The sequence below is a fragment of the Colius striatus genome, chromosome Z, assembly GCF_028858725.1.
Source record: "Colius striatus isolate bColStr4 chromosome Z, bColStr4.1.hap1, whole genome shotgun sequence".
Lineage (NCBI taxonomy): Eukaryota > Metazoa > Chordata > Aves > Coliiformes > Coliidae > Colius > Colius striatus.
This window is the reverse complement of record NC_084790.1, coordinates 67001912-67027896: the sequence shown is the minus strand read 5'-3', so window position 1 is coordinate 67027896 and position 25985 is coordinate 67001912. Positions and strand designations below refer to the sequence as shown.

The 25985-nt window shown below is 40.8% G+C and overlaps 1 protein-coding gene across 1 annotated transcript in view; it reads right to left on the bottom strand.

The window, feature by feature from the left end:
- Positions 1 to 9544: 9544 nt before the first annotated feature.
- The window catches only part of NTRK2 (neurotrophic receptor tyrosine kinase 2), a 210387-nt gene continuing 193946 nt past the window's right edge, over positions 9545 to 25985 (bottom strand). Inside the window, exons 16-17 of the mRNA XM_062017810.1 lie at positions 12120 to 12278; positions 9545 to 11483 (exon numbers count right to left, since the gene is read on the bottom strand). Coding sequence (XP_061873794.1) covers positions 11298 to 11483; positions 12120 to 12278 — 345 coding nt within the window. The 3' untranslated portion in view covers positions 9545 to 11297. The remainder of the gene's footprint in view (positions 11484 to 12119; positions 12279 to 25985) is intronic.

The window sequence follows — 25985 nt, the reverse complement described above, 5'->3', positions numbered from 1 at the left end:
TACTCCTGAGGAGATGCATCAGCCTGTGCCAAAACAGGCAGCTCTGCAGCTCTCGCAGCCATCCTACTTGCTGGCTGGGTGCTCTGATGCCATAGCAGCACGTGAAGATGGGATTGTGGGTAGCTGTGTGCAGGAGGTGTGTGACAAACAGGATGACAGGCAAATCCTTCCCAGTGGTTAACACATTTTCCCACTCACCTAAGACCAAGACCATTGCACACTCAAGTCCTTTACCTACCTCGATGAAAGTGTGTTCCCTCCTTCTTCTTTTCCATTGTCAGCTCTGGAAAACTCCAGTGGTCTAGTACTCCTTGGTAGATACCACAAGCCTCTTGGCACGCTTAGGAGCTGGAGACCGTAAGTTCATCTTCTCTTAGCTTTGCAGACCCAGCTGGCTCCCACTTAACATGTTTTTTCTTCTTCTGTTGCATGGATAATAAATACTGTTCCCCTACACTCACACATACTGAGAGCATCTGCTGTCTCTGCAGTATCAGGGCACAGAAATTAAAGGACACTTACAGGTGTGAAAACCCACTGGCAAGGAACTGTCTGCTTCAAGGGTGAATTGATCACCTCTGCCAAATTTGAAGGCTTTGCCCTGGTATTGTGCTCGGAATAAAAGTTTCAATTTAAATGTCACTCAGGATGAGGGCTGGTAGCACTGGCTAGAAGGGCATACAGAAAGGTACTCTAGAGAGGAGATATTTTTTCCCCTTTGATCAGCTATCACAAACCAGTTGTAAATTAGTTGCAGATTGTGAATTACAGGACCATAGAATTTAAGGGTTGGAAGGGACCTCGAGAGATCATCTAGTCCAACCCCCCTGCCAGAACAGGCAATGTACGGTTTCTAGCTGGGCTAGCTGGCAAACTAAAAGCAATTAGCCCTGGAGACAGCTCTGCTCATGCTGTGACACACAAGCCAAAATATCTTTTTTTAAAGTATTTAAATTAAATGTTTCAGGAAAAAAAAAAAAAAAAAGAAAGCAAAACTCAGGATGGCAGACCTAGATCTTCCATGAGACTAGCAGTCATTGTGTCAAAGAACTGATAGGCCTAGAAATATCTTCTGTACTGGAAGTGCTCAAAATACGTGTAAGTAATTTGTCAAGTGTCTGTTTTATTTGCCTTTAAGGTCAGACACTGAGACTGCAAAAGTACAAGTCTGATATTTACATCACATTTTAAACAAATGTTTGCTCACTTATTCTCTGATCTTTTCTCATATTGTTTAACACAGAACCCAGACAGAAAGAGCACACAAGCTCTCTTTTGAGCATCCTTATTAAACCCCAGCCCAGGATGATTTTTAGCTCAAATCGTGCTAATTTGTGACAGTAGATATGACTACCAGCTCAACAAAGTAAAGCACCTGTTTTTCCACACCTCTCTTGTTCTGCTTATGGTCTTTTTAATTAATATTCTTGATTGCATCACTGCTAAAAGTAGACACAAACCCTAAAATCTTTAACTCTCAAAAGGAAGGAGTTGGTGAAGCAACCCTGTGCGCACTGTGCAATTCAAACTGTCCTCAAGAAGTTGAAGCACTTGGCTTTTAGCACGCCAATATGTTTGCCAATTCTTCAGGTGAAGAATTAAATATTAATTAAATATTTTCCATTCTTGCATGAAGTCTTGCCTGTCAGAACCTACAGTTTGTGATAAATACTGATCATCTCCTTTGGCAAGCTAACTTGTGAGCTGGTTTAGTATAGTCTGCCTGACACCGTCCTAATGACATCCAAGGGGTTTTTTGTCCTTACTATGACCATCATTCTCCTTGGTGACAAACTTTATCACTGACTTAAAAATAAATTATAGCCATTGAAAAGAAAATATAGATATTGAAAAGTACTAATGGAAGTAATCCATAGGCAGTGTGAATCACTTTTAAAAATATAGTGATCAAGATGATTGATTTTCCAGTTACATCAAGCATTTAGCACTAAGACTTCTTCATCTGCTGCTCTACTTAGACACCCTCAAGTTTATGGGGTCAGATGAGATTCACCCAAGAGCACCAAGTAAGCTGGGGGACATAATCACCAGGCCACTCTCGCCAACCTATCAGCAGTCCTGGATAACTGGGGAGGTCCCGGTAGACTGTACCTTGGCAAATGTGACACCCATCCACAAGAAACATCAGAAAGAGGATCTTGAGAACTACAGCCCTGTCAGCCTGACCTCAGTGCCAGGATAGGTTATGGAGCAGATCATCCTGATCCATATCACCATGTGGCGTGTACATGACAACCAGATTAGTTACTAAATATATGAAGGATAAGATGGTTATCAGGGACAGTCAATGCAGATTCACCAAGAGGAAATCCTGTTTGACCAACCTGATAGCCTTCTACGAGGGCATAATCGTCTGGCTAGATGAGAGGAGAGCGGTGGATATCATCTACCTTGACTTCAGCAAGGCTTTTGACACTGTCTCCTATTACATTCTCATCAGAAAGCTCAGGCAGTGTGGCTTGGATGAGTGGACAGTGAGGTGGATCAAGAGCTGGCTGAATGACAGAGCCCAGAGGGTGGTGATCAATGACACAAAATCAAGTTGGAGCCCTGTGGCCAGTGAAGTTCCACATGGATGGGTTCTGGCGCCAGTCTTGTTCAACATCTTCATCAATGATCTGGATGAGGGGACAGTGTACCCTCAGCAAGTTGTCTGATGACACCAGACTGGGAGGACTGGCTGATTCCCCAGAAGGCTGTGCTGCCATTCAGTGGGATCTCGACTGGCTTGAGAGTTGGGCAGAGGAACCTCATGAGGTTCAACAAGGACAAATGCAGAGTCCTGACCCTGAGGAGGAACAGCCCCAAGCACCAGGACAGGCTGGGGACTGCCCTGCTGGAGAGCAGCTCTGCAGAGAAAGACTTGGGATTCCTGATTGATAATAAACTACCCATGAGCCAGTAATGTGCCCTCATGACCAAGAAGGTCAATGGCATCCTGGGATGCATCAAGAAGAGTGTGGGCAGCTGGTTGAGCGAGGTTCTTCTCCCCCTCTCCTCTGCCCTGGTGACGCCTCATTTGGAGTCCTGTGACCAGTTTTGGGCTCCTCAGCTCAAGAGGGACAGGGAACTTCTGAAGAGAGTCCAGCACAGGGCCACCAAGATGATCAGGGGACTGAGCATCTCTCCTATGAGGAAGGACTGCAGGAACTGGGGCTGTTTAGTCTACCAAAGAGGAGACTGAGGGGGGATCTCATTAATATTTTAAAATATCTAAATGATGGATGTCAGGAGGTTGGGACATCCCTTTTTTCTACTGTATCTAGTGACAGGAGAAGGGGTAATGGGATGAAACTAGAACATAAAAGTTCCACTTAAACATAAGGAAAAACTACATTGCTGTGAGGGTGAGGGAGCCTTGGCACAGGCTACCCGGGGAGGGTGTGTAGTATCCTTCTCTGGAGGTTTTCAAAATCCGCCTAGTTGTGTTCCTGTGTGACTTGATCTAGGTGGACTTGTTTTGGCAGAAGGATTGGACTAGGAGATCTCTAAATGTCCCTTCCAACCCCTACCATTCTATGCTTCTAAGAATTTGAATTTAACTAGATGACCATGCCCACTCAATACGGCTTTATGAAAGGCAGGTCTTGCTTGTCTAACTTGATCTCCTTCTGCCACAAGGTGACCTGCTTAGTGGATGAGGGAGACTGTGGATTTTGCCTACCTGTACTTTAGTAAAAGACTTTGACATTGTTTCCCACAGTATCCTCCTGGAGAAACTGTCTGCCCAGGGCTTGGATGGATCTACCCTGAGATGGGTCGAAAACTGTCTGGATGGCTGGGCCGAGAGATTTGTAGTGAGTGGATTCAAATCCAGTTGGTGGCAGGTCAACAGTGGTGTTCCCCAGGGCTCAGTGCTGGAGTCTGTTTAATATCTTTATCAATGACCTGGATGAAGGGATTAAGTGTACCCTCAGAGAGCTCAAAGATGATATGAAGCTGAATGTGACAAGACAAGAGGAAATAGCCTCAAGTTGCATCAGAGGAAATTAGGAAATTAGAATTTCTTCACTGAGAAGGTTGTTAAACACTGGCCCATGCTGCCCAGGGAGGTGGTGGAGTCCCCAGCCCTGGAGATATTTAAAAGACATGTAGATGAGGTGCTGAGGAACACAGTTTAGTAGTGGGCTTGGCAATATTAGGTCAGTGGTTAGACTCTTAGTGGATGCTCTTACAGATCTTTTAAAACCAAAACAATTCTACGATCATGAAATAAATTGTGAAAGTTTTTTGAGCCTTAGAAGGACTTGTGTTGCATATCACCTCCTCACCTGCTATGTATTTCATGAGTCTGTATGGATTTTACACAGAAGACAGGCACGGGATGACCCAGTGGGTCTTTGCCTTCGTGAGGTTGTGTAAAACTGTCTCTGAGCATCAAACAGGAGGATACTCAACTGACCATCCATCTCGCAGCAGGAAACAGTGACTTTAAACATGCTACCAATTCTGACATGCTTTGGAGCATCAGGAAGCTCCTCAGCCTCATGAAAGGGTCTCTGGTAAGCCCTTTGTGCAGCCTGAGAAGCTTTGCCTTAAAGTTGCCGTGAACACCAAGCAATAAAATTGGCACCCGACATTGCTTTTGAGCCTGTGCCCTGCAACACGGTGCATGCTGAGAGGTCACATGCACCCAGGTAGGAGAAACAGGACACAAAACTCTTCTCCCTCAATCAGAGATGAACAAGGGTATTGTTGCGTGAGCATTTCCTGTAGCCTAAGGGCCCATCTGGGAAGGCTGGGTTGAGCTGGGAAGAAGCAATGGAACGCTGTGGGCAGGTGGGAAGGCTGTTGGGGAGAAGCAGCACTGGCTGAAGTCTTTAGGGAGCTGCACTGCCCAGCAGAGGAGCAACACACCTGCCATGTTGCAATGCTGCAAAAATACAAAGTATACTGCTGAGGCTCCATGGGCCCTGCTGGCTCAGCTGTCCTCACATCTGATGCAGAGCTGCCATGAGGAATAGCAATGCCCAGTCCCTTCTGCTGCTGGCCTTAAAAAATCCCTGTGAATGATAGTGATGAGGATGGTGTGCTGGGTTGTCATGCTCATATTGCTGAGACTGCAGGGCAATGCTTACATAGGCTCAGTGCTACGAGTTTCTGCAGCTCTTGCTGCTGCCAAACAGAGTTCATTCCAACCAGCTGTCTGCAGAAAGGTGTTTCATTTTGGGATGGCAACACAACCCACAGAGTCTGGAAGGCATCCAGATTTTGCCATGAAAGGAAGAAAGATAGTTCTAAGCCACTGGATGAACTGCCAACAAATCTGTTTTAGTGTGGTTCAAGGATATATTCACAGTTCTGGACAAACTTTAGCCTGAGGCTACTTCTCAGTGGATAATTTTCCTTTGACCTTTTGAATGCTTATAGTCAGCTCATCTCAGCCATCTCAGACCAAGAGAGAGGTCTCTTGGCAGAGGGAAGTCAACACAGTCATAAAGTGGCTCTCATACTCTTTTACTCTAACCTTGTAGGGCTTGGTTTAGATCAATTGCTGAACCTTGCTTTGGATGCCTAAGCACTTTGTGTTCTGAATTTCAATTATGTTCCTCAAAGACTTGGATTTAATGCTACATTTGTTCATAACACATTCATTCTAGACTGACATGAGTTAAAAAGAACAAAGTACATTTTTAACGGGGCTATGGTTTGAGGGATAGTTTTAGTAAAAAGCCAGAAAATATCTGAAGGCCTGTTTCTGCTCGATGATAAATAGGTATTTCCTAAGCCAGCTCCCAAAATGAACAAGCATTCCAAAAGGATCTTCCTTTGGAAAACAAAGAACAAAAAAAGTCTGTCATCACATTCAGATCAGGTATTCCTTTGCCCTATTACTATGGGTGTCTTCTTCCATCAACTACAAGTTCAGTGGCTTGTTTTTAATTTAAGTTTGAGAGTGCAAGTATGTTATGTTTGTAAGCATACCAGACTTACTTAATTTCATTCTTTCCAAAAGAATGGAGGCAAACAAATGCATACATATGAAAGGAAACAGCACACAAGTCTTCATGAAATGTTTGGGTTTTTTAAAGTAATCATTTTGTCTTCCTTTTTTTTTGATGACATTGTTTATTGTAAGACATCATTTTTATTAAATACACTGTAATACAAGAGACTTTCCATGTCATGTTGAGAGAAGCTGGTCACATGATTCACAAACAAAACTTTTAACACTGATACCTAGGCATCACTTTGAAATCAGCCAAGATGCAATGAAAGTTTTAAAGCAATGACTTGTTATAACAAACTGCAAAACAAGAATCACTAAATATTTCCACGGAGACATCACATTAAAAAAAAAAAAAAAAAAGAAAAAAAAAGAGAAAAGAAAGGAATAAGGTAGCTCTACATACCAGGTCACAGTTCGGTGACAATATAGAGATTTATGTTTATATGTAGATATCTTTCTCTTTACCTTAAGTGGCAAAGTGAGCGATATCTAGAAATATATATATACATAAAGTATAGGTGGAGAGCAGGGCTGGGACAAATACTTCATAATTAATTGATTCTCTCTCTATTAGTGATTCAATTAAACATTAATGTTGAATTAAATTACTTGTATATAAAACATTCTTAGCTGCTTTTCTTTAAGTTGCAGAAAGATATATACAAGCTGCAAGATATAGGCCTCTAGATAGATTCTATTTGATATGTCTTTTCTCACATACTCCAATCAAACGGCCTCACTACTAGCAGCTTCTATTATCCTTCATGAAGTATTCAGTGTTTATAAAATACCAGTCAGTCATCACTCAGAACCTTCTACAAGCAAACAAAAACCCCCACAGACCTGGTCTAGAATGCATAGACGGAAAAATAACACACCCATCATTTCCCATTTCTTCTCCTGAGACGTATGTTTAAAAGATGGCAAAATAGTCACTTGGTTGCTATTGTGAAATTCACAGTGTTTTCCCTGCAACATGTAGACTCTTTTTTTTTTTTTCTTTTTTTTTGATTCACATTTGTGATGAATGTAGCACATCCCCCGTCCCACCCAAATAAAGGTGTTTTAACTAAGGCTCTAAAGGACCTCTTGATGCAAAGCAGCAGTGGTTCATCCCTGCCCTCACACCAAGAAAATACAACTTCCTGTGCTATTGAAACCGTCATCTTTGATTAGAAACCCCGACCTGTCCCTCAGCCCCTCCTCATTCCCCTCCCTCACATTTTATAGCAGTATTTGAAATTCAGTTACAGGCTGCAACAACCCAGATGCAGACTTGCTCTAACACATAAGCATTGTACCTTAGTCATCCAGTGACCTAATCATTTTATTGGATTACTGAATTTCTTTTAAAAGTGTTTTATGAAAGTTTACATCAACCACAACAAAAACAATTTCTTCAGAAAGGGGAGGGGTACAGAGAGAAAAAAAAAAGTGAAAAGGAGAAAGGAAAATAAGAAGGAAAAGAGAAAAGGAAAGAAAGAAAAGGAAAGAAAGAAAACAGTAAAGAAACAGCAAGAAAGGATGAGAGGGAAAGAAAAAGAGAAAAAATAAGCAATTCTTTATTAAACTGTAGAGAGTATATAGATATCTTGTTTTACAAATCAAAATGAATGAAGCCTTTCCAAAAAGGGCACGCTCCATCATGCATCACAGGCTGCTGTTGCTTTACAAGTATCTGTTCTCCACAGTCAGTTCTGAGTTGCGCAGATCTGTTCAGAGTGAAGGACAGAGCATGGTGAATGCTGCTATTATTACTGCTGAATTTTGGCGTTCTCATTGTCCTACAAGTCATGTTGCAGTCTGAATAGTCCACCTTGTTCTTGGAATTATTTTGTTACTGCAGACGAGTATAAAATGCTAACGGAGCTGCACTGTTATTCTAGGACAATAAAACAACAATAGCACAAACCCAGAAAGGACAGGAAAACAAACTCTGTATTCCGAGCTTGGAAGTTTGTTCAATTCATTGTGAGAAATCAGCAAGTGAGATGGGACTGGAAGAAATGTTTTTTATGCAATCATCTGGGGAAGAAAAGTGCTCCTTGCTGTTATCTCTGGCATCCTGGCACTGCCTCTGCTGCATACCAGTTAAAAAGTTGAATCTCACAAACATAGATAAAGAATATCAAAAGAAGGAAAAAAAAATTGTTTTGGTTACTCAGCAGACTTTACTTATTTATTAATAGCACTCTAATTCTCATTTGTAATAACGTAGGTGTATGTAAATTTATACATATACACACAGCCCATACATAATGTGCATGCATGTCTGCACATATATAAATAAGATACAACAGACATAGGCATACATGTATATGCTATGTGTGTGTATATATATATATGCCATATGCAAACACACATATATAATATATATTATATATATGATCAGTTCATAGCACGGTCCAGAAAGACTTTTTAAATGAGCCTGATTGTCATATTTACTCATTGTACATGATTTAGCCAACAGTGCAAGCAAGATGAAGATGCACATATACTCACCCCTTCACTGTGATTTGAACATATTTCTTCCTCTTCTCTACTCATTCTGCTACATTTATCCACCTTTCCATGAACAAATGCAAACTATGTATAGCTACAGTTTATAGCTTGTCTACTGTGATTATACGTTTTATGCACTACCAAGAACACTAACGATATAGGTCAAGGTTACCCATACTGGTGGCTCTGTAGAACATTTGGTCCTTTAGAAGTTTAACATACTGCTATGTTATTGCACAATGCATTTGTAACACTATTTATTCTCTGAAATGACTCTAATAGTCTCACTAGTAAATAAAAAAGAAGATGCCACTAAGTATGTTTTCAGGGTTTTGTGGTTGTTTTTGGTATACATTCTTTCAGTGCTTGCAAAATCCACTGTTTGCTTTCAGGCTGGAGCCTGCTTTCCCAGAGAAGCAGCATCTCAGATGCCTTTTTCCTCAGCTCATAAGAAACTAAAACAGAATTTCTACAGCAGGTAGAAACCTAGCACCCCTCTCCACCATACGCAGCCTCCTCCCACTGCACAGTAAGAGTGGACTCTGACACCTTTCTTTTTCACCACTGTTATTTTGAAAAGCAATTTCAAGTTCCTTTAAAATACAACATTCAGTTTCTCAAGAGAATGGGTTTCACTGAACACTCAGTCTTTCAGTGAGAACTTCCAAGAAAGACTAGATAAAATCTTAAGGCCCATTTTGTAGGAATCTTCTCCTGGCTTTTTCTCTGTTTCCAGTTCGGTAGTAGATAAGAAATAACATCTAGTTTATTAAAGAAATACTGAGTATGGCTTTATAGTTACACTGTGATGTTTATTTGCAATGCTGCCTTTTCAATGACATTGAGAAGTGTAAAACTTCATCAGTGTCCAGTGAACTGTTTTCTTTTGAAAATGTTCAGAATCTTTACGAGCTAGCTCTAAAAGCTTCCCAAGGAAAAACCTAAAGTGCCTCAATAAATAATATATGAGAGCAAATTATATATTAAATATGCTATGGGAACACTTACAAAAATAAAACAATTTATTAAATAAAATATCCCCAACACGAAGATGGACTATTTTGATCTGGCTCATATCAATAAGAAACAACAAAATGGAAAAACGGAAAGATCACTTTTTTGCAGTTACGCCCCCTCACAGAGGGAGGCAAAAGTCTTGAGACGTAGCTAAGGTAGGTTTTCATTTGTAAGAATCCATATTAAAAATAATCCTAACTCTAAATTTGAAATTGTCAACTTCCGGTTTGAAAAATAACAGGTATCCCCATGCAGCTGTCATCAACACAACGGCCATGCAAATGTGGTACACATACAATGCCAATCCAAACAAAAATAAACTATTTAAGAAAGAGTGCGTGTTGGTAATGACAGCACTAGTACCAACACAAACATGGTGCTCAGCTCAGGGTCTTTGCACTCTGAATAGCAAGCCATAACCTCAGAGTAATTTGTATTTTCTAGAGATCTTTATCCCCTGCCATGTCTCAAACATAACCAGTGATCTCCTTGCTTTAGATTATTCATGTTATATCAGCCTATTGTATCTGTAACATTGTAAAGGCATTTTAAAGTGGCTAACGTCCTCCATTAGCCTCCTTTTAATGAAATACAAGTTATACCATTATGAGTTCGCTATGCCTACTAGGGTGTACTACAAGATAGATGAGTGATAGTTTCTGCACAAAGGGCATTAATCGACAAAGCCCATGCACAGTTTTGCTTGCATGGTTTAAAAAAAAAATCAAACCAACAGAAAAAGAATTGAGGAAGGAAGGAATATGCTGCTGGACAAGCACAGTACAAGATATACCTGCCCTAGCATCTATAGCTTGTCCTATCTTATCAAAATCCTTAGTTTCAACACGTGATCCTGAAAGTAATACTGTACATTAATAAGCCTAGCTTCAGTCTTTATTAGAAAAGACTAGCTGGAGAACACTTTTATACCAGTGGCATGACAATATCCTATCAGAAGACAAAGTAAGGGCATGTGTTTAGCTTTATCATGTTATAATGTAATTTTGTGCAGTGCAGGCAGCATCTTTTTCCGTTTTCCTTGTGTTTGGCAATGAAAGGTGCTGGCAAAGCATCTCTTTGAACATCCATTTAGTCCTCAGAAAGGCTCTTCAGTAAAAGTGCTAAATCCCCTCTTGTCTTCCATCAAATCATTTCATTGTTTCTTTTTTTTTTTTGTGGGTTTGGCTGCCATCTGATCCCCTAGTTTCTCCAGATAGTGTATCACATAAGACTGTCTTCCTTCTATCTGGCTTTATCTCTGCAAGGAACATGCTTCTTGTAGAGAATACCAGTCTTCTTTTTCCACCCACATGCCAAAGCAAAAAAATTGAGGTGAATCCACAGAAACTCCCAGTAGCTCTACAGCAGAAATCACAAAGTTTGAGTCAAATATGTTTTTCCCTTTTTTTCATCCACATCAAAGGCATGAATACAACAAGGCATTGTTAGTTGTGATGGGCAAACTGAAGAGTCTGCTGATATAACAGATCAGGTTTTTAAGGCCTTTGTCTATGCAGAGTTACAATAATGCAGAAGCCAAATTGATTAGAAAGACAGGAGAGAAGAAAAAAAAATGACAGAAAGTGAAAGAAGAGAGTGAAAGAGAGAGAAAGGAGATATGTCTCCGTAATGTCTAAAAAGTCAATACTGTGTCTACAGATGGAGAAGTGCACATTGCTTGCCCTTTGAAATCTTCTCCGCAACTTTGTCATTAATACTGTCAAAGTTAAGAACACATTTTAATGGAGTTCAGTGGCAGTTGAACACATTCATTCCCACAGCCCAAAAGAAGAAACACTAGGAGACTTTAGCCTAAAATATCCAAGTAGACTGGAGATGCCTTGGTCAAGTTCTGGAGGAGGGAATGGATTTCTTTGATGTTGAGCCTCATGTGAGGCTCCCGCTGCCAACAGCCCAGCATCAAATCATACACTTCCTTGGGGCATGTGCGAGGTCGCTGCAGGACTCGGCCCTGAGTGATGCACTCAATCACCTGCGGGAAATCACAAGGAAAGGATCAGCATGGCTTTGCCAGATACGTGGGGGGCACTCATGGAAGGGAATGACAGCCAGGAAGTAATCCCGTACCTCTCCTCTCTACCTCACTTCATCTTGGAAGGAAGCTTGATTTTCACCCTGCCTACACAGAGTACTGGTGCCTCTACTACCCTCCCTCCCTCCCTCCTTACACTCAGGCTAATCTCTGGAAACAGGTTACTTGTGACTGCCTGGACATCAAGAGATGTCCATATTACTTCAGTCCATTCAAGAGTGTATTTGGGACAACCACTCTGCAACAATGACATGTATAACATAGAACTGAAATCACTGAGAGCCCATTCAGGAAATGGCTAAGCTCCTTTCATTCCCTCATGGTCTTTCTTGATACTTAGTGCAGATGCTTTCCTAAACAAAGTTGAATTCCAACTGGTAGAGCTCTGCTTGTAAAAACTGGGTAGAAAAGGGTGAAAAGGAAGAAATGCAACCACAAAGCTCATGACTGTACCATAAATACGTGATATCGGGGGTTTTGCCTTTACTAAATAAATCTGCCACTATCCCTTCTCTGGAGATACCATAGTTAACATGGCAACCTTCCCAAGGCACTTTGAGAATGGATTACACACACCTCATTGTTTGAGAGTTGATACCATGGCTGTTTGCCATAGGTAAAAATTTCCCATAATACAACTCCCAGACTCCAGACATCACTTTCTGTGGTGAACTTCCTATACATGATACTCTCTGGAGGCATCCAACGAATGGGCAGCATGGTGTGACCGCCAACCTGAGAAAAACAAATGAAAGAGTTAGAAGGAATTCCTTCAGACCCTCACAAGGAAGAACATCAAGATGTGAAATAAGGAAAATCCAGAGTTCCTCTTTTTTTTTTTTTTTTTCCCATCTGACACCATTCACTTTGATGCACTTTTACGAACTAGGGATTCATGGTCCAAACTCCTCTCCCCCCAATAGCAATCACTACTGTGATAGGTTTCTCTACAGAATCTCCAAAGGCATTGTTTCTTACTCACCTCATAGTTTCAAACTCATCTTTAACATTTACTTGGCATACTTAATCCAAGGAACAGGAGCTCCATAAAATTATTAATTTATTTAGCCTACCAACTCACTTTGAATTAGGCCAGTTTTGCTCTTTAAAGATTCTGTCAATTCAAAATGCCATTTCTCCTTGTGGGACTTTACATTTGTTGTTATAAATAATGCCCTCCTTGTTCTCATGTTGAAACAACAAATGGAAGAAAAACCCAACAGAAGTTCAGATGAGGTTCACACTATTTCTAAGACACACATAACATCCATTTCCAGCTGTGTGTCAGTACTTGAATGTCAGCACAGCTTACCAAAAAAACAGCTAGGGCTGTGAGAGCTCAATGCTGTGCCACACATCGCCACAAGTCAATGCTTGGTACTGACCCAAAAAAAACCCCAGAAAGTCATGACAGAACTTTCAGACTTCGTCTATTACTAGGCTTTTCTTCTCCTTTCCCTATATGAGATGTCAAGCAAGGAATGGAGGAGTAGTTTTTGCCAGGATGCTGAATGAAAATAGGACTCCTGACTACAGTTCCCGGCTACACTGCAAATTTGCTTCTGACTCAATGCAGGTTGCTGTGCATATATTGCAGAGTCATTGAAAAGCAGACCCTATTCCTGGGGCTTTCCACCTAACTTAAAACCAGACATATGTAGGAACACTCCATAGAGAATGTTTACACATTTTTAAGTGCTTTGCTCAATTTGGCCCACTCATCTCTGTATTACAGTTTATCCTTCTGACAGGCAGACTAGCTCTAAGGCCCTGCCCATTAGTGTTTTTAATCATCTTTGAATGAGAAGCCATTCAATGACATGGAGAGTTTGAACCAAACAGACAACCAAATAGCTCCAAAACACCACTTTTATGCCCATCACGAGAAGTACTTCATTAGAAAACCAACCATCTGCACCCAGAGAAAGGGCAAGTGTCATTAAAAAATAGTTAGTGATGAGAAGCTGTTGGTCTCATCAAATATTAAAATGGCTCTTAGATCTGCTCCTCACATAGCCTCTGGAACTGGTTTTTTTTCCAGCATTTTGTTTTTATCTGTTCCTTAAAAATTAATGAAAGCTATAAACAATAAAACACATCTCTGTTTTTTTCTTATTTGTCACATCTTACATCAAGAGATTTGGAAAAAGCAATTAAAACAAACTCACTTTCCAAATCTTCCTCTCTTATGGTTCCTTGCTACAGAATCACAGTGTATTTCTGATAGGATTCTCTACTGAGTTTCTAGTGTAATTCATTAAAATGAATGACACACCTCCAGAGTCCTGATGATAACAAACGATGGTCCTGTGACATACTGATCTGTAATACTGCAGACCTAGTTGTATTTCTTTGCAGTCATAGCAAGACTAACTCATCAGTATTGAGACCAAGAATTCAATTTACAGACAAGCACAAGCCATGGGGCTCTTTGGTATTCTTCCCTGATCATGTTGCTTGGAGCTGTGTCCATTTCTGCCCCTGATGGCAGAAGACTTCAGCAGGTAGAGTACTTGTCCAGGACTGAAAAGTACTGAGGTACCTCTATCTCTGTCTTTGCCAATATCAATCATTTCAGGCAAAGTTATTTCCAACGTCTCAGCATCTTTGTGAAGATAGACTGTATTTAATGCCTTGCAAAGTATCACTGAAAGTGTTTTATGGAGTGTTCTTCTTGCCAGATATCATTGCAATGAAGACAGAATATGTGTGCAACACTGAGCATCACCTGTGGCAGACTGAGCATCTATCTACCCATGGTCCAAAAATACCTTCTGTTCCAACTCAAGGTCTTAGGTGAGCTACATCAAAAGCACAGGTCAGGGCCTGGCCAAAGGCACTTCTAGTAAATGCACATCTCCTTCTCTATTAATGATCTAGTGGTTACTGAGTCAACAATCACTCAGCTCAGAAAAGCATTAAGCACTGTGAGAGGTACATGCTTAACATGAAGCACATGCTTCAGAGCTTTCTTGAACTGAAGCCTGGGACTTGACACCACTGTTTGCAAGATGCCTGAAACAAATTGCTAGTCAGCTGTGAGCTTCTTTTCATCTTTATTGGACTGTTGAGTTCAAGCACCCAGAGCTGTGCCATAGTAACAGTGCAGAGAGGTGGAGTGCCTTTCTGCTGCTGTTGCCAAATTCTCAGCAAGGTTAAGGGGCATTTTTCTAGAAGGACCAATGAAGGAAAATGTGACTCCACCGACCAAACTTTAAAAGTGCTGAGTAGTTCAAAGGGATGCCTACTGAAAATCTTTACTAAGAAACACAAGAAATACAGCTCTCAGATATCATCAATACTCTGCAGCATAAAGTCCCTTCTACGTATACTGTAATTGCAGTGCTGCTTCATATACACAATTTTTAAATGGTTGTGTGCTAAGCACACTACAACTGCAGGTAAATAACCCCTTTATATTCAGTGTAGCTAAGGTTATGATAGGCTTCAAAGCATTACAGTCTTATTTTAATACACAATCAGTTTAAAATCCATACTGTAGATGCAAAAATGGTGCAAACCTCATCATTTTATGGATAAAAATTAGGGTGTATTTTCTTGGTGCTTACTTGAAAACAGCTGCATTACAACGGTTCATTTTTATATAGAATTGCACTTCTAACAGATACTTTCTAAGACTTCAGTATTTGCTTCCAAATGTCACTTTATGAAAGCAGACACTTGCTAGCCCAGCTGTAACCTTGTATTACCTTCCCCAGTTACTTTTAGTAGCAATATTTCATCTACAATCTAAAACAGAAAGCCTGGGGAATTAGCTTCTGCAATGTGCAAACTATCCACAGGGAGGAGACTGCTATGTCAGAACAGTGAACCAGGATGTTCTGCAAAGAAGCACCCCCAAGGGGAAACTATCACACTGTTCCACCTATCAAATGCTGCACTTTCAACAATACAATGTCATTCCACTTGTCATGACTTTCAGCACTCATATTTTTAATTAATTAAGCACTTTGAAAGGTGCCAGAGAAGATGACCTTGAACATTGTTTTCATCTATTTGCAAATACAAGAATTGCTGTAGAAGCACCATGTCTTAGCCTTGAAACAGGACATCTGAACTCCAGAGTTTGCTAAAATTTGTTCATTTTCTGATGGCTTACATCCTGCTTTTTAGTATGAAATTCTGTGGAAGCTGATTTATTGCCCAGGGGTCTGCACACATCCATCCATCCATCCATCCAATGTATACCCAGCTCTCTTGCACATAAATATTACTGCTGCAGAGTAGAGCCCCCAGTTGAAGGCCATCAAGCTGAAGGCAGGCAATCACTGAAATTTCCCTACACTAACTAAACAAACATCTGTCAATACCCTGTCCTGGTTACTGTTTCAACTTCTACTGCCCAACTGCTAAGGGAACCCAAAGCCCTGTAGCTCAATGTTTGTGAGCAAATGGATAGGCTCTGTTCGAAAGAAGGAGCATGTGGAGCTTTGTGCTCCTGCAGGGAACAGGAGGCTGTGGGTGGAGCTGGAGGAAGACAGCCTGCAGAGATATGGAAGAAACAGGCTGTATATGTCTTGAGTAAAACTCAAGACACATGCTGGGAAAGTCACAAGAAATAATGTTGCTAAAATGACCACTCCATCATTTCATGCCAAGTTTATGTCTTAGTCCTACCACAAAGAGAGAAACTGACCACCGTCCACAGTCTTGCAATGTATGCTAGCTGCAAGCTGGTTTTACCACAGCAGCGCTGGGGGCTGTGATGTTGAGGGTATGAAAGAGGGCTTTGGGGCTCCAAAGCCATGCTGCAAAGTACTGCAGGGGCTAGCCAAAGGACAGGACAAGGACTAGCCACAATAGGGAGAAATCTCTTCTTCCGCTAAATGCCGATAGCCATATTTGGAGATGCTCCAGCGCTCCTGGAGAGCACGTCAAATCCAACCCCCAGCTTTTGCATGCATTGTATTACATAACCCTTTCCTCATTTTTGTTTTTTCAATTTCTGGCTCTAAGTAGTTGATTACTCTGAATTCATGCAGTAAAAAACACAGCAACCAATTGCACAGCCTTGGAAAAGAGACTTCCTCATTTACGTTCAGTGTTCTTGGGTTCCCACGATTCCCACTGAGTGACATTGCAGCAATGTGTCACAGTGCTTTGTATATTCTATAAATAATAGTGATGCTTTTTCTGCCAACAGGATAAAAGTAATCTTTTTACTTAGTGAGCCCAGTGAACCTGAATAACTAATCCATGGGTTTCAGCCCTGATCCTGCCCAGTGCCCTGTCTGGCTTGACTGCATCTTTTCAGAGCCCTACTGATCTCAGATCCTTTGCAATTCAGGGTAGTTGTCTTGAAAGCAGCAACACATTTCAGAATATACTCAAATTAACTATCATGTGGCAAGTATATACTCAGTCTCTTTAGCACAACTGGTCCTTAGTTTTGTCAAACTGGAACCAAGCTATACCTTTTGAGTAAGTTACCTCTCCTAAAAGAGTATCCCATAACTACAGTATTTCAGAGTAGTTGTAACTATTTGTGTTTTGGTCTTCTGACTTCATTCCCCATCTCAGGATGACATAACTGAAAATAAATGTCCTCTGCAAAATTTACCATATCTTATTCTTAAACCAAAAACTTCTCTCTTGGTGAACATCTGCTCTTTCTCTCTCACAAAATGCTCACAAATGTTTCTTGCAGAACAACAACAAAAAAGGTTAATAATTGGTATTTTAATTTCTTCCATGCTCTGGCCTTGCAGACTAAGTCAATGCCTCTTGCAGAAAAGCAGTACATTATTTTCAGTCATAAAAAGCCATACCACTCCAGCATACAAAGTTGCTGAATTATGAAATAACACAGATTATTAGCCAATAGATAAAGATGTGTCCTTTCATTTTCATTTCATTTTTTGTCTCTGCTCAAAAGGAGCTTAATTAATTCCACTAGTGGTCTTGTGAGAAAGCTGAAACAATGTCTAGAAGAACATTTATCACACTGTAAATTCTCTCTTCAGTTGTGCAACATCAGTATTTGTGTCAACTGTGTTACTGGAGATAAAACTCTTCTCATTAGTCTCTACAAAACCGTTGAGTGGTATGGACAAGACTAAGAAAGACCAAATACTCAAGAGTTTCAAGAACCGGAAGACAACAAATTCAATTTGTAAACGGCAAGGTTCATACCAAACAAAAAGAAGCTCCCTGTCACTTAACATGCAGTTGTTTGTGGAGCTCATTTCCACAAGATATTGCCAACTCCCGAGGCTTACCTGAGACAAAAAAGTAATGAAACACACTCATGGAGGATAAAATCCAACAAGGATTATCAAACACAAAGATACAATGTCTGGCCCAGAAAGTGCCTGAGCTGCAGAATGCTGGAGGCTAAGAGAGTACATGAGGGAAGCATTAATATGTGCTTAGCCTTTTTCCACACTATTCTGCAGGCATGAGTTACTCCCAGTGACAAGACCCTGGGCTACAGAGGCCTTTGGTGAAGCAATTCCTATGTTCCTGTGTGGATGCACCTCATGTTGCAACATGTGGTTCCTAATAAACTTTTCAGCAATGTTTATGGAAGGCTAGTAATGATTCTGTCAAATGGGTGGAATGAAGGACAGATACTGCATGGAATTAAAATGTGAATGACCCAATGTATCTTAAAATTTGGCATCTTCTGAAAGCCTTTACAAATGCTAAGTTGAAAGGGTATAGCGTATGCACTGTTGTGTTTTACATAACACAGTATCATACTGGTATACTGAATATATAGAGTAATTAAGAAACTGTAGTAGTTACTGCATTACAGAGCATTTACTTTTCCAAGAAAGGAAGATGAAGTGCTCTGGAGGTAAGATCAGATGACTGCTATGAAGAAGGTGACATGACTCACATCTTTGGTTAAAAAAAAGGTCTCCTATCAGATGAACAGAAGGAAGGTTAACTGAATAGGCACCTTGAGCACTGAAAAGTAACGGATTATAGCTTTTTGGTGTCCCAGGGTAAAGTGTGTATGAATGAAAAATTCTATTCCTTTAAAATATCTTTTATTTTACTTAAAACTTAGAAAAATCTATAGCATTAAACAATAAATGATCATCTAAGTGATATGGAGATATACTGTGATAAATTGAAAGGAAAGGCAACTTGAACACTGTATTTCAAATAATTCAATGAAAAACTAGATTAATTTCTGAAGATGGGAATTCAGGATCTTGGCAAAAAAGCAGGGAGACTACTATAAGGCAAAGAACACTTGGCACGCTGAACCAGATGGTCTCTCCTTTCTAAAACAACTTGTATTCTAATTTTTCATGTCAAGTTATGCCATAGCATACAGTTACTGATCACTCCAGTGGCATGACTTGCAACTCAAGATACTGAGCTCATGTGAAGTCCTGTGTTTGCTTTACAAGAAGTCATCACTATGTCACTTGTGCCATTGAATATTTTGACATCTGAGTGTATGCTGGTTGTACCAGTGGATGAAGAGAAGCACCAATACCAGCAGACAGGAGCTAGGACAACTCATGCTAAGATCCTCACAGGCTCTGAGATAATAATCTAGCCATTTTCTTAATGCATTATTAATGAACTACAGCTACTGTCTTTCTGATTTTCAAAGCAAATAGTTTACAAAATATCAAATTTCAGTCATCTTAATCCCAAGAACTCTGGGCTCCCAAGGCTAAGGAGGTTTTGAAAATAACCTTCAATATGCATTGGAAAGCTGGCCTTTACAAATCTGGACCATAGCTAAAATCCTAACTTCTGGTTGCTTTTTTTAAATAGGGGGTTTGAGGTGCAATATGATGAGATGCTAGCTCTACTGTACAAGTAGCTGTTACTCTGAAAGCCAAGTATCATACCACATAAGCAAGCTTGAGTTCACTAGGACACCTCTACTCCTGATGCCAAATCTGAAAGCTATTTCTCAAACATTACAGATCACAACATTTTTTCATATTTATTTTACTGAAACCTGCATTTTTTTCAAATTTACTGAAGTTTAAAACAGCATCTTTGTCTCTATTGGTCGTGTCAAATTACATAAAAGAAGAGAGGAGTTACAGAGCTTGCTTCGCTTTTCCCTTTAGAGTCACAAAAGTGTTTCTACAATGTACACTGCATGGAAGCACCACAATTTTTAATTTAAATGTCTCAGATCTTTAATTTTCTAAATGTCTCAGTTCTTTAATTTTCTTAGATAGCCTCTCCTCTTTTCCCTGGGTGGTTAATTTATCACATGGCTTACAGATACCAAGGTTAACGAACTGTCACACATACATAAGACAAGCAATTAAGCTGAGAAGGCAGAGCAAGGCTTCATGAATTCAAAGGAAGACCAATAATTATACTATTTCAGAGACTTAGCAATTGCAATTTTCTGTGAAGATTTATCTCTACTTCCTAAAGAGCAAGGAAAAAGTATGACCACAACCACAATCGTGATTTGTCTTCAGTGCTCACACTGGGAACGTCTACACTGATAGGCTCAACAGGGTACTCTATGAAGATCCACAGCCACATTGGCAAAGATTTGAGAAAGAATAAACTTGTCTTTGGACCACAATTTGTTTACATGAACTGGAAAACAAAAGAGAAAAGTTTCAGTAAAGTAGAACAGAAAAAAATCTCTGTTGTTTTCCTTCTGTGGTTAGTTTTTGTTTCCTCACTTGTACAACACCATTCAATGAGTTGAAACAGGCATTTGCTCTAAAATGAGGCATCCATCAAACAACACATGGTATGATGAAGGAAAAGATGGTTATGAAGAAAAAGATAGCTATCAAGGGGAGTCAACATCGATTCACCAAGGGGAAATCCAGCTTGACCAGCACGATAGCTTACTGAGTAGAGGAGAGCAGTGGATGTCATCTACTTTGACTTCAGCAAGGCTTTTGACACTGTCTCCTATTACATCCTCATCAGAAAGCTCAGGCAGTGCCACTTGGATGAATGGATGCCAAGGTGAATTGGGAACTGGCTGAATGACAGAGCCCAGAAGGTGGTGATCAATGGCACAGAGTTGAGTTGGAGGCCTGTGGCCAGTGGAGTTCCACAGGGATGGGTTCTAGGGCCAGTCTTGTTCAGTATCTTCCTCAATGACCTGGATGAGGGGACAGAGTGTACCCTCAGCAAGTTGGCTGATGACACCAAACTGGGAGGACTGGCTGATTCACAAGAAGGCTGTGCTGCCATTCAGCGGGTTCTCGACCAGCTTGAGAGTTGGGCAGAGAGGAACCTCATGAGGTTCAACAAGGATAAGTGCAGAGTCCTGCATTTGGGAAGGAACAACCCCAGGCACCAGTACAGGCTGAGGGTTGACCTGCTGGAGAGCAGCTCTGCAGAGAGTGACCTGGGAGTCCTGGTTGAAAATAAACTAACCATGAGCCAGCAACGTGCCCTCGTGGCCAAGAAGGCCAATGGCATCCTGGGATGCATCAAGAAGAGTGTGGCCAGCAGGTCAAGGGAGGTTCTTCTCCCTCTCTACTCTGCCCTAGTGAGGCCTTATCTGGAGTCCTGTGACTAGTTCTGGGCTCCCCTGCTCAAGAGGGACAGGGAACTTCTGGAGAAATCCCAGCGCAGGGCACCAAGATGATCAGGGGACTGGATCATCTTCCTTATGAGGAGAGGTTGCGGGAACTGGGGCTTTTAAGTCTGGAGAAGAGGAGACTGAGTGAGGATCTCATTAATATTTATAAGTATATAAATGTTGGATGTCAGGAGGTTGAGACATTCCCTTTTTCGATTGTATCTAGTGACGGGAGAAGGGGTAATGGGATGAAGCTGTGACAAAGAAAGTTCCATTTAAACATAAGCAAAAGCAGTTTTACTGTGAGGGTGAGGGAGCCCTGGCACAGGCTGCCCAGGGAGGGTGTGGAGTCTCCTTCTCTGGATGTCTTCAAGACCCACCTGGACGTTTTCCTGTGGTACCTGATCTAGGTGGACCTGCTTTAGCAGGGAAGTTGTACTAAGTGATTGTAGTGGGTCTGGGATGTTAGTGATTTTCCACAGCAGCTCCTGCAGTGCTGTGCTTACTGTTGATATCAATATTATGACTACTGCTCGCACAGCATGAGGGCTGTCCCTCCAGCATTCCTTCCCCTACCTTCACCAATAGCTGTGGTTGGGCATGATCTTGGGAGGGGCCATGGCCAGGACAGTTGACGCAGGCTGACCAAGAGATATTCCATACCATATAACATCAATTCAGCAATATAAACTAGTAAACTAGGGGAGAGGAGCAGGAAGAGGGGGACTAGACTAATTTTTGTCCTTCCAAAAGCAAACATTATGTGTACCAAAGTCCTGCTTCTAGGAAAGTGGCTGGACATCGCTGCTGATGCGAAGTAGAGAGTAACAGCTTATTTTGCTTTTGCTTCTCTTCTCACACATGTGGCTTTGCTTTCTGCTTATTAAAATGCTTTTACCTCAACTCACGTGACTCAGCTTATTTTCTCCCCTCCTTGGCTTGCTGAGGAGGGAGGTGGTAAGAGCAGCACGGTGGGCACCTGGCATCCGCTAGCCAGGGTTCAACCACCACAGTGATCTCTAAAGTTCCCTTCTAAACCCTACCATTCTGTGATTCTGTGACTCTGTGATTACCATTAAAAATACCAGTAACTGCTCTTATTAAAAGAAAAGAAAATCATCATTCCTGCGGAGCTTTTGAAATTCTAAATTGTTCTTATCAAATTCATATGTTGAATTATTCCTCTAGCCATGCTTAAAATATTGTTCTTGGACACAAGAGTGAAAGTATAGCCCAAGCAGTGATGAAATCATTTTATGGCTCTTGGCTGAATTTCTACACTGGTGTAAAGGGAGAATTTACACCAGCAGAGGGCTTGGAACCACAAATTTGGGATTTGGTTTTGTATTTGGTTTTGGGTTTTTTCTTCATTCTTTTCAGTTCCTGTCTCTACCCTCAGCACTATCATCTTCCATTTGGGAAACATTATACTGTATTGGGTATAGAGCAGCCCTTGAAATTCACATGATTACGTTTTTTTTTAAACCAACACTAAGCTGCAAATTCTGCCTGTGACGCTGAAGCATCTTTCTTTCTGCCTCTAAAATGAGGCCAGGTAATCTCCTCACATGCAAGTATTCACAAAAGGCATCAGTTTAATAAGAAATGCCCCATAAATTTTCTCTGAGTGGATCCATTCCCTGATGGCATGTCATCAGGGTGGAGGTTTGGCTTTCTGATGTGAAGCCTGTCAAACTTGCTCATTACTAGGCAATCCTGGGGAATAGAGGAAAATCACAGAGATCATCAAAACGATTTAGGACTCTGCATCAGCATTGCAGCATTTCAGGTGAGGGCCCTCTGAAGACTTAAGACATATGGATTTCCACACAACATGACAGATTTTACAAGACACTCTCATCCTTCACCAAATGCTAGGGGTGTGTGGACAAAGCAGAAGAGGTTGGTGGGAAAGAAATACACAACTACATCTACTCACCCTGCTTTTCCCTCACACATTTTTCAGTGCCCAGACGAGCTTTCTGGAATGTCATCTGACTCCTCCTAGGATGAAGCTACTCCTGTAATCATGCTGTAACCATGCAGCACTGAGGTGACTTCTCATGCAGAAGGATGGGAAACCCATTAAACATCAAGTCCTCTGCTTGCTGCACTACTGCAGTACTATAATTAATTCAGATTCAATGCATAAATGTCTTTTTAGTATCACTGCTCAAATAAAAGTAGAATCTGCAGTAAAAGAGAGATCAAAGGTCAGACAACCTGTTTGATTGGTTTTTTTTAAAAGTCTGCCATTTTACACCAAAGGACATCAATTAGGACAGTCATTTAATTTTTGAGATCTGTATCGTTAAACGTGGAGCTCTTCAGCATAAATCTTACATGCAGCATTCCCAGGCTCCAGAGATGCCTAGATTCAAGGAAGTTCTGGAGACCAAGAGGGAAATTAATGTCTCCTATTGCTAAGCCAGCATATTTGTTTGGTGTTTTCTCAGCTTGTCTACAGTCCCAATGTTCTGGTCAGTTCAGGAATACTTCAGGCTAGGACTCCCCAAAAAATCTCTGTGAAAATCTGTCATATTTAACCAAGTCATATTTAAACTCAGCTGGTGCTAGCTTTTTGACTTATGCTTGTATAATGCCTAGGTCAATGAATTCCTGATCTACATGAGGCTCATACATACTCTCACAGTACATGTCATCCATAGGGACACTTTTTCTAGCCATTTGTAAAAAATACAAATGAGCTCACCATGGTAGCAGCACTTTAACTTGCCTATATGACAGTGGATAACTATAGCCCTAATAACACTTGTGAGTCTTTGTACTTCAGAATATTTTTCATCCTGTTCAGATGAAAACTTTTGAAATATTGTTCCATAAAGCCTGCATTTCCTTTTAAATTCATGCTACTTTATAATACTCTTCGGACATGTTTAGGCTGTTTAACACAGAGTATTATCAAATGCACTCAACGATGTTCTTATTGAAATGTTATGTGCTTCAGGCCATAGTATATAGATTTCTTTGTTTTCTTGCCCGGCAAATATATTCTTTTTTCTGCATATTAGAAGGCTGTCACCTTCACCTAGCCATGAATCCTGGCCTCTGTGGTTATTTCCATTGAAAACAACCCAGGATCCTGTATCCATCAGGATACTTTAATTTTATGATTCACTGTGGCCTACATCAAATGGGTGGTTCTAGGTTTCCCATTAGCCTTGACCCTATACTTAGGCTGCAGCCTCATTTTATTTTCCTTTCCTCTCTGCCCGATAGGAGTTCCCCTTCAAGACACTTCAATCAGTGAGCTAGCTAAGACATTTTTGTTAACAAAAAGCAGATGCACCACTTAGTTTTCTCCTAAAGGTATCTTCCTCCTACTATAATGACTTTGAGTTTGGAAAACTACTGCATTGTGCAAGACTCATTCTGTATTAACGCTCCAGCCTTCTGAGACATTGAAAATTAGTGTTGTCGAAGTCTCATATTCATTTTGTTAGTTGTCTAATCACTGACTAGCTAATGTGAACACTGACATTTTAAATGAATGTCCTCCAAGTTGATGAATTGCATATTTAATTTGTTTTAATTTGCTTTTCAATGCTTTAGAATATTTTGTGCAGTATCCCTGTATAAGTGATTGGGTGCTTTGTTGTTTAGAACCATGAACTAAGCAGTGAAGGGACAGGATCACAAAGACTCCATCACAAAATGTATGCCACTTAATTTTGACACATTACTTACATCTAGTTACACAGGATAATACTTATAGCATCACAGCAAATGCACTGCAGTGCACATGATAAAGATGCTTTAGTCTTACTGAGATCTCACTGTTATGGACAGTATGACACCTTTGCTGGAAAGCAAGAGGTGGCTCCAGGTTTCCGTGAGAACTGTTGAGCTAGGAAAATAGTCAAGTGGGAGTTAGCCATTTGAAACCTCAATATAATGCCACATATACTTTCTTTGCCCATTCTGAAGAGGTAACGATGAGTGTTGTATGTGAGCCAATACAAGCCATGTTTCTACCAGACAGAAATTGTCTGACAATTCCTGAATTCAATCCCACTTCTTACTCTTTAAGGTCAGACAGCTTTCCAGTGTCCATATCTTTCTGTGACAGGCCTGACACAATAATGGCAGATGGAAGTTACTGTCTCCAAGACTGTCTTGGCTCTAGTGAAAGCAGGGAGAAATTTCACTGTTAAAGACACCTAACACTGGTTGCTCCTCTTGATGGGCACTTGCTCAAATAAAAGTCTCTTTATGCTCATAGGAGCACTTTTATGAAGATGCACCTGCTAAAAGAAACAACTCAACAGCCTGGCCCTGGGGAATGGGGAAAGGAATAAAGATGAGTACCTTCTCTCTCAAGAAGAGAAAAGAATGTGCAGATATGGGAGAAGCACAGAGGATGAACTCAGAGCCCGGAGGAAAGCAAAATGGTAGATCAGGGCATGCAGGAATGGATTACCAGTCAGCTTTCTATCTATTGCAAAGGGTTTCCTTTGAGTGGATACACAAGCAGTCATCAGTAAGCACTATGTCCTACATAACCCTCTTAACAGTCCCATTATGGATCCATTGAAGCCTGGACAAGATGGCTTCATGAATCTTTCAGCCCTAATCTTGTGCCTTTCTGTTATTTCAGTAAACACCTTGTAACATTGAAAGCCTCCTGCATAAGGTGACCTATGGTCAAAACATTGCCAAGTTATGAGAGGCCTCAAGCCTTTTATGCTTCAGCAAAAGAAATGCAATATTCGGAAGAACACTACTGAAAATAACACAATATTCAGAGTAAGAATAATAAACATCATTTCACCTCTCCAGCATGTAGGACACAAAATCTACTGTGTGTCTTCATTCACTTGTTCTCTGAGAGAGAAGGGTAGGGAATAAAAGTGAGTAAGGCAGAACTGGAACCTTCTCTAAGAAAAAACAGCGACAGCTTTCCACTGCCCTGCAGG